Here is an 8,712-nt window from a genome sequence, read left to right as displayed (position 1 = left end):
CCTCTCGTGACGTCATCATGAACTGAACCTGGTTTTTATTTCGTGATTTTATTCTGTGGCACGAGTGCTGAGGGGAAACTCAGAGAAACGAAATGTAAGGCATTGTGGGAAAGGTAGTCCAGAGCTGTGGGTAGCTGCTGTTCCTGTTTCTGTAATCCAGCAGATGATATTTATGTTCCTGCCCTGCACTGTACAGTCAAACATGAGCTTTTAACCTTTTTTTTTTAAATAAAATCTGATTGTTTTTTTAAAATAAATATTCAAATTGTGATTTATTTCCACTCACCTGCTCAGCTGTGGAGTTATCCAGAGAAGCTGAGATGTTGTGTTGAAAAGAAAACATGGTAAGAGTTTCTGATAATGACAACTGTGTGTGTTGGAGACTGCTAAACACTCAGTATATCACAGGCTCAGTTTGAAATAAAGGATTATTTTGAACTATAATCATGCAAAGTTTAACATCAGCTAACCCAGCGTGACCAGACAATGGTTAGGTCCAGTACCTCCAGTTATACTGAATATATCCCAGATTCATCCTGCAGCAGGACGATGAGTCTCAGCATCCATCCGGAGAGATAAAGGACCGGAACAAAAACAACTTGTATTGAACTTATGGAGGTGTTTATAAAACTGGTAAAACCTCCTAAAATCACTGAAGATATCAGCGAAACGAGAAGAAATAACCACAAAGGCTTTACGTCCCAAACATCTTTGATCTGTGATGAAGAGATACAAACTAGAGTTAAAACACTTTGTACCACAAGACGGCGCAGTGAGTCCAGGGCGATGCGGTAGACCTGGGGTAAACATTTAAACACCGCCCCCTGGTGGTTAAAAACATGACATGTTGAAAAGAAACGCTGAAAGCTGAGCTGCGATACGAAAAAAAAGTCTGAACGTCCTTCAGCTTGAGTTAAATTCTTAAAATTTTCTTTCTGAAACATTTCAGATGTGCAATTATATTTCTGTTTCCTTTACAATTTTGTGTTCCAGCTACTCTGAAAACAAGAAAAAGATCAAATCACTGTGCTGTTTTTGTTCGTTATGACTCTACATCACTCTTTTGTGTTTAATCACAAAGTCCGAAGGAATCCCGAGTAAATCTGAAGCTTCATAAATCCACAGTGATCATGATCACCATGACTGATCATCACCAAAATGATCAGTTTGAGATTTTTTGGCTAGAATTGAGCAGCTCTGCTCTGTAAGAAAGACGTTACATTGGAGTTTTTAACATGTGAGATGTTTTCACTCTATTTTGTGAAGTAATTACATAATAGCTCCTGTTTTTTTATTCTTTAGTTGTTTTGTAATTCCTGGGGAGTCTGGCTAATGAGCCTCCAGAACCTTTTTTGTCATTTTACACTTATTTAATTTAAGCAGCATTTCTTCATTGTGTAGAAAAACTGTGACATTATGTTGAAATTGCTCTGTATTTCTTAATGAATGGGATTTAATGTGTGACTTATACTGACAGAAAGTCCAAACCACTTGTGATCTGTCTGTTCTCTCAGTGTGAAACGATTTTAACCTCCCTGAGCAGGAGGATTAATTTCGCTGATAACGGCGTTCATGTGACCTCTGAGCGTGGCTGATGATGTCAGGGTAGCGGCTCCTGCTCTCAGAGTCCGCTTGTGTTTGTGACGAATAAAAAGAGTCTGTTTCCATTCTTCCACCTGTGAGCAAAGCAGAAACAGACTTTTTTATTCATCAGGAGGAGTCTCAGAGCAGGATGTGATTCCCTGGAATGAAAACAGGACAACAGGAGCTGCAATTTGTTCAGCTTTATTGAGAAAAACCATCACGGAGCTATTAGTTGATCGATCAGCCGCGGGGAGCTCGGTTTGTGTTCCAGTGCAAAAAGAGGACAACAGTGTTGGATGATGGATGAACTAACGGCTCTAACGGTCTAAAAACAAAAGAAACCAAAAAGCCTTCTTCTTCTTCTTTTTTAAAAAGCGGTCTCATCTGCAGGAGCAGTGAGTCCGCTCTGCTTCCTGGTTTCTCAGTTGGCACGTTGACGGCTCAGAGTCTCAGCCCTTCACCCGGAAAGCAGAAAAAACCCAAACAGACAAGCGATAAAAATCAAAGGATGGGACGGGAAGGAAAGGTGAACAAATTGCTGTTACAGGTGGATGAGAGGGGGCGTGGCCACATGAGAAAACAGCAGGAGGCAGATCACATGGCGTATTTCTGAGTCCAGTCCTGAGCCGTCTTGTTGTACCTGCAGGGAGGGAGAGAAAAGGTGAGGAGGCGGGAGAGGCTGCAGGACGATGCCATGCCTGAGAAACACAGACCAAAATCCACCTGCAGCCATTCACAGGAAACAAAACATCATTGTCACCGCTTTACTCCCACTCGCCACACGTGCAGTTTACCCCAACTGTTAAACACAGGACGCCCCTCAAGCAGCAACACCTGCAGTTCCTCTAACGCCCACCAGAGGCTCCAGCAGTGAGTCAGTCCCCACAGAAATAAACATGTTTACAACCCGATACACAAACTGTTTGGTCTCTATAGATAATTTCCCCCTTCATAACACCTGTACATGTGTGAGTGTTATTATATCTCACGTCTTTAGGTTTGCGTTATTTTCTCTCCCTGTGACGTCCGCCAGGTCGTCCCTACCTGCGCTCCATGCAGTGAGAAAACTCTGCAGTCATGCTTTATTTGCTTCAACGTGCGTCTGAGACACAGAATCAGCAGGCAGCTCAGGTGAGCTTCACTCTTACCCTCACAGCATGGCATACTTCTCTGTCCACTCCCTGGCTAGTCTGTTATACCTGAGACCAAGCAGCAGGACACTCGGTTATAAACCTCCCGCTAGGCTAGAAGCCGCTCTCCTCGTCCTTTGAGCAGCCGATTACCTGCAGGTTAACAGGTGTGGACTCACCTCACAGGGTCTGTTTTGTAGATGCGGGCGATCTCTGGCACTAGCGGGTCGTCGGGATTCGGGTCACATAACAGAGAACAAATGGACAAAAGGACTGCAGAGAGGGAAAAGAGAGAGTCAGAGCAGCTCTGAGGTCTGCAGCGTGCTCCTGCTTTTCACACATGACTGAGTGATTATGAGTCTGTATGGGGGACAAAAACTGCCAACAAACAAGCAAACACATCACATTATAGGCAACAATTATTATGAAAATGTGATGTATTTATTATACTGATTTCATTTGCTTCATTATTTATTATTTACTTCTTCTTTTTTTTTTTACTTTTTTAAATTTTAATTGTTTTAGTTTTGGCAGCTGTGGGCCTCCATACAGACACACCTGCAACGACAGCAAGAAAACAAAGAAGAAAAGAAAGAAAAGAAAATGCATATGTTCAGGGAAATGTATATACAGGAGCAAAGCAAAAGTAAGATAGTACATTTAAAAAATAAACAGGAAAATTATTTAAATTAGTTGAAAATAAAAAACTGTAACTCTTAAAAAATAAATGGAAAAATTATAATATTAACAGAAAAATAAATTAAAGTAACAGGAATATTTAACATACATAAATATGAGTAAATGGAAATATAATAGCATAATAATTAAAAGTAATATTGCGCATAAGGTAAAAAAATAAATAAATAAGGATGAAAATGCTTTAAAAATCAGATTTCAGCGTCAGGTTCAAACTTTATTTTCTGCTCTGTGAACAAACCTGTTTGATGTAAATATCATTATTACCTGTTACAAGGTGAAACTACAACCAAACAGCTCCACCTACTGGTCAAGACCTGTACTAACAGTAAAGAATCACTGCAGGACAGAAGTTTTTAACCATTTGTCTCCCTCTGACGGGAGCGTTAGAGTCGCTATCTATAAATGAGATGCCTAATTATAGAATCTTTATTAATAAACTACAAGAAAATTAAAGCTAAAAAAAATATATTTCACACATCTTTTCATTATTCTCACCAAAGGGGAGCAGATTTAAAAACTCAATTTCAGGGTTACAGAAACAGAAACATTTGGCCGTTTATATGAATGTTTCTTACCTTTAGAGATAGTTAATGCTGGAGACCACTGTGATCTCAATATATCCAAACAGATGCTGCCATTACTGTTTATATTTGGGTGATAAATTCTCGTTGTAAAGGCGACCTGAGCGGGGAGAGGAACCGAAACGATTTAGCATCACTTCAAAATCTCAGACATGTATTCAATTTTTTTATTTTTATTTTAATTTTAAGGAAGTTAAAAGGCTTCAAAGGTTTAATAAAAATTTTACCTTGGGGGGTTTGAAGGGATAATCTGTAGGGAAATGAATAGTCAGGAAAAATACGCCGCCCTGATAGGGACTGTCAGGCTGCAGTTAAAAACAGAGAGAGGTTAAACACTCACATGCTCACACCACGTCACTGCCAACAGTTTGTATAAATATCAGTGAAACGGCCCCTGAATCGGCTCGAACTCCGGCGCCGTTACACCTGCAGCAGTTCTGTGGATTCAGGTTTTACAAAAAACACGACTGCAGCGTTTCCCACAGAATCACGCTCAGCTAGGCTTTCAGTTTGTGCTTGTTTTGACAAACTAACTGCAGTTTTTAGCTCCAAACTCTGAGGCAGAGCAGCTGTTTGATACTTACAGGTCCCATAATAGTAGCTTGCCAATGAAACACTGTAAAAAAGAGGAGACGAGGGTTAGTGCAGCACACTCGTTCCTCTCTGTGAACTTTTGCGTAAAGAAAACTGAAAAGTGGTCTTACTGTCTTCGCCGACAGGACCGGCGGAGCACTGAGCCGGAGGATCTCTGGACAGGTCGGTTAGCTCCTGCAGAGGAACGACAGACGTTAAAGCCCTGCTGACTGACATCAGCAACGAGGACATTTACTGATGTTGGTCACGTCGAGTTCACAGCTGTACTGGAAATGTGATGAAAAAAGATAATATGGTAATAAAAACCCATCAGCAGACCCATGGGTTTCTAACGACCAGATGGCGAGTGGCTTGCAGTGGTTAACGCCGTTTACCAGTCTGTACACCAAAAACCTCCCCGCAGCCAGTTTGGTTGGGAGGAGGCTGCTGCTGCCACTCAGTGTAAGAAAAAAAGAAACTACATTTTTTTAAAATGTTTTGCTTGCAAAGACTTGTTGACGTCCTGCTCAGAGCCGTCGCCGACATGTTGCCAACTGTTCACCGAGCACGCTCAGCTGACTGATTAATTGCATTTTAATTTTAATGAGGAAGAAGTGTAAGGTCTCGTTTTCTTTGAGTTCCTTGAGTTTTGGTGCGAAGGTTACCTCCAATGGTGTTTTTACAGTTAAGCGGCCTCTTCGTGTGTCCTGTGTGGAGACCAGGCCTTTAAAGATGTCTGAATCCAGCAGTCAGGACTTGAAATAGCCGCGGTGAAGTTGTCAGGTTACGGGCTAAACTTGGCCAGCGGTGAATCAAACTCTAAATGTTACTGCGTCTGTGTGAGAGTTCAGAAACCCGCCGAGCGTTTCCTTGCTGAGATCTGCGATCATTTCTGATGTTTCTAATGCAAGTGGCTGTTGAGCTGCTTTAAAACGACTTTTTATTCTTCTAGCAAATAAGTAACTGAGCGTGACCACAGCTTTATTCTGAAGGAAATAAATAAGAGGCATTTACTTTGAAAAGCCTGAAGGTTGGTCTCCTGTGTGAAGGCTGCATTAAAACACTCGGACACACTCAGGCTTTTATTGATGTGTAAGCAACAGAGTCTATTTTTACCGTTGACAGAAGAGCCGAGAAGACACACGGCTGTCATAGGACGGGTGGTTTGTGTTTCCAGCCTGAAGCCAAACTGCCGTGTGTGTGTGTGTGTTGGTATGTGACATACAGGCGAGGCGCACACGGCTCGTCTTTCAGGTTCGGCCGAGTTTAGGAGGCGAGCACAAAAACGCTTCCTTAAAAACTCCTCACTGCCTCCATTTTTATTTATTTATATTTCCAGTTATTCTACTTATACTTAACTAAAGTTAAGAACAATTATTTTGAATGAAATAAATAAACAGTGCACCAGTAACACTAAAAATACTTTGAATAAATTTTATGCTGGATTTAAATTTAAAAATGGCAAAATTAAAATAAATAAAAACATCTGAAATGCTGTCGACATTAAAACAAACAAGTTTTAAAAAATTATTATTTATTTAAAATTGTATTTTTCTAAATTTTAAATAGCCTACAGATACACTAAATTTACAGTGAAAATAAAGAGTAAATAAAATAAATTAAGCTAAATATTGCTGGATAAGGTGCATTTAAAAAATAAAATTATCTTTAAAATTGCCCATAAGCACAACAAGAGTATGAAGCAGAGAGCCTGATTTAACCGAGTACAGCAGTCAGCGCCGCTGGGATTCCCGTTGTCACTGATCTAAGCCTGGCTATGTTAAACACATTTAACCTAACAGCAGACCCTCACTGAGCACGCTCAGTAAAAACAGCCATTATGTCTAATGAGTACTGTTTTCCCCTGTAGAGATGTTTGTATGGATTTCCTGATAAGCTGAAGGGTGAAGACGCGACATCTTGGTTGGTCAGCGTCCACCTCTGCGTTTGTAGTTTACGCTCGCCATCGAGGGCGCCAGGCTTTGGTGTCGTTTCAGCAGCCATGTTGAAGACATGAGTGCACAATCATGTTGGCCTTTACCACCATTTCAGTGGAGCTCAGTTATTCCTCTGTACAATAACCAGATTATACAGAGAGAGCCACTGCGACAGCTGGAAAGACGACTTTCTGGGAAAAATCCTGCGATTTCTTTGCTTCCTGTTTTCATCGCCTAACATTTCAGATTTCCTAGCAAACGAAAATCTGTTTATGTTATTGTTTTATAGAACAAAATGAAACAAAATATATAGAGAGGAGGAAGGAAAACAGCAAAAAAAGAATTAAAACATGAAGAGCCCTGAACTCCAAAGACTGACTCTCGGGCAGAGAGAACTGATTTCTGACGTTAGGTCCGTGCATAGAAGTCATCTCAAAAAAGTGAGCTTTCCTCGTTTTGCGGTCTCACTGATTCACATTCTGTATGGAAACACCAACATCTGTCCATCTACAGCTCAGCTTGTGCCAAAACGTGATCGTCTGTATTTAAACTGCTGTAAACGACTTGTTGACCTATAAAATGTGAAACATGTAAAATGCATTCCTCGTGAATGACGTCAATATTTCTTGAGCTACAAATAACATTCCTGTCACAAGGTAGAAGCCACAATAAGTGACTTTTATATATCATTTATCGACTTCAAAGGTCTCATTTACATTAAAAATATATATTTTTAAAAAGAGATCTGGCAACAAGTATAAAAATAGATCTATAAAGATGTTATAATTGACCAAAAATCATGGACTGGTTATAATGTAGGTAAAATAACACAGTTGTTAAGATTCTTGCAGATAATTTCTTTCTTTTATCTATAACCCCTTTGTAAATCCTGCTCACTAACGTCTATTTACCAACATTGGAAATTGGCAACACCGTCACACTGTGAGCACTTTGTGGAGATGAAGGTATTCAGGATGAGGGGTAGAAAGACATCTGTCAGCATCTGGACTGAAAGCAGCAACCTGGAGGTTAGCGTCAGCTGCTCTCACCTGTCCAAACACAGCAGGGTCCCTCGGCCCTGACGGACAGACCTGCAGAGATGCACTTTAATGTGAACACAAACACACATTTACAAACTCTTCGTGTCTGTGGGTGAAAACCATCAACTGTAATCACAGCTGCCGGAGAAATGCAAAGGAATAAAAATGTGTATATGTAAATGTGACGGAGAGACTAAAAAAGAAGGGTTAGTAATTGTAATAACGTAATAAACTGTGACAGCTAATGAGCTCAGCGGAACCGAGCAGGAATCACGGAGAAGAAACCAAGTTTATTTTAAAAGGAACCAAAGAGCAGAGCAGCTTCAGGCCTGGACCATCGTTAGGTCTGAACCCCGAAAGACCCGCACTGAGGCTGATTCTCGGCTCAAACCTGCCCCCGAGTGCGGCTGATTCCAGCACATAAAACACGACTCACTGTGCGGCTGCACGGAGCTGCATTTCACCTGGTTTAATGCGAAATGCTGCAGCTGCAGTGCAGAAGGCAGGCTAACTGCTAGCTCCCAGCACACAAACGCCACACACGATGTTAAATAAACGTGAAACAGAGGGCGGTGTGTTACCTTAGAAATTCGTTTTAAAGCCATTATGTCTGCGGAGAAGGGACCGGTTGTCGAGGAGGAGGTGCAGGAGGAGGAGGAGGCCAGCTAGGTGTCGCTAGCTAACTAGCATCTAGGAGTGTGCTAGCTGTGCGGCTGTGAGCTAAGCTAGCTTGGCTACACAAACTGCAGCGATGTTCCGTTAAAGCTCGACTTTTTCACGTCGCAGAGTCCAGCACATCAGCCCCGACTTCAGGCTGACACTCCGATAACGGCCCCGGGACCACCGAAAGCTCAAAATGTCTTCCGTTACACACCGAGCAGCTGTCAGACAACCGGGAACAGGAGGTCTCACTCCGACCTTGTTTCCGGACACCAAATAAGAACCACCGATAGGGTGGAGGTCTCACTCCGACCCTGTTTATTATCCAGAAGACCTACTGGCATCAGCAGGGCCGAAGCCACCTGCTACAGAGGTCTGAGGCAGTGTTGCCAACTCCTCAGTAAGGAAAATCGCTATTGGCTGTCCTAAAAGTTGCTAGAAGTCGCTAAATGTGTGTGAATGTGTGTGTGAATGGGTGGATGACAGGTTGTGTAAAGCGCTTTAGGGT

General features: G+C 41.7%; 1 protein-coding gene across 4 annotated transcripts; it reads right to left on the bottom strand.

The window, feature by feature from the left end:
• Positions 1-1,769: 1,769 nt before the first annotated feature.
• LOC113031928 (ubiquitin-conjugating enzyme E2 2-like) lies at positions 1,770-8,497 on the bottom strand. 4 transcript variants are annotated; one of them, XR_003273824.1, is made up of 9 exons: positions 8,126-8,497; positions 4,699-4,762; positions 4,579-4,610; positions 4,222-4,299; positions 3,989-4,094; positions 2,894-2,987; positions 2,733-2,783; positions 2,574-2,628; positions 1,770-2,224 (listed from the first exon to the last, which is right to left on the bottom strand). XR_003273824.1 is itself a non-coding variant. In XM_026184481.1 (8 exons), the coding sequence occupies exons 1-7, from the start codon at positions 8,147-8,149 to the stop codon at positions 2,735-2,737; spliced, it is 447 nt and encodes a 148-aa protein (XP_026040266.1). In that variant the 5' UTR covers positions 8,150-8,495; the 3' UTR covers positions 1,770-2,224; positions 2,733-2,734. The 4 variants fall into 4 exon arrangements, 3 of the variants coding, with proteins under 3 accessions (XP_026040266.1, XP_026040279.1, XP_026040278.1); XM_026184481.1 differs by lacking the exon at positions 2,574-2,628 and having other exon boundaries at positions 8,126-8,495; XM_026184494.1 differs by lacking the exons at positions 2,574-2,628; positions 8,126-8,497 and adding an exon at positions 5,233-5,312.
• Between the last annotated feature and the right edge of the window lie 215 nt (positions 8,498-8,712).

Source organism: Astatotilapia calliptera, chromosome 2 (assembly GCF_900246225.1).
Source record: "Astatotilapia calliptera chromosome 2, fAstCal1.2, whole genome shotgun sequence".
NCBI lineage: Eukaryota > Metazoa > Chordata > Actinopteri > Cichliformes > Cichlidae > Astatotilapia > Astatotilapia calliptera.
The sequence above is the reverse complement of the archived record's forward strand: the minus strand, read 5'-3'. Positions and strand labels throughout refer to the sequence as shown.

Coding starts and splice junctions, on each gene's coding strand:
- LOC113031928 (XM_026184481.1), bottom strand. CDS start 8,149: ATGGCTTTAAAACGAATTTCTAAG. Junction 4,300..4,578: donor AAGCTACTATTATGGGACCT/GTAAGTATCAAA, acceptor TTTTAACTGCAG/CCTGACAGTCCCTATCAGGG. Junction 4,095..4,221: donor ATCCCTTCAAACCCCCCAAG/GTAAAATTTTTA, acceptor CTCCCCGCTCAG/GTCGCCTTTACAACGAGAAT.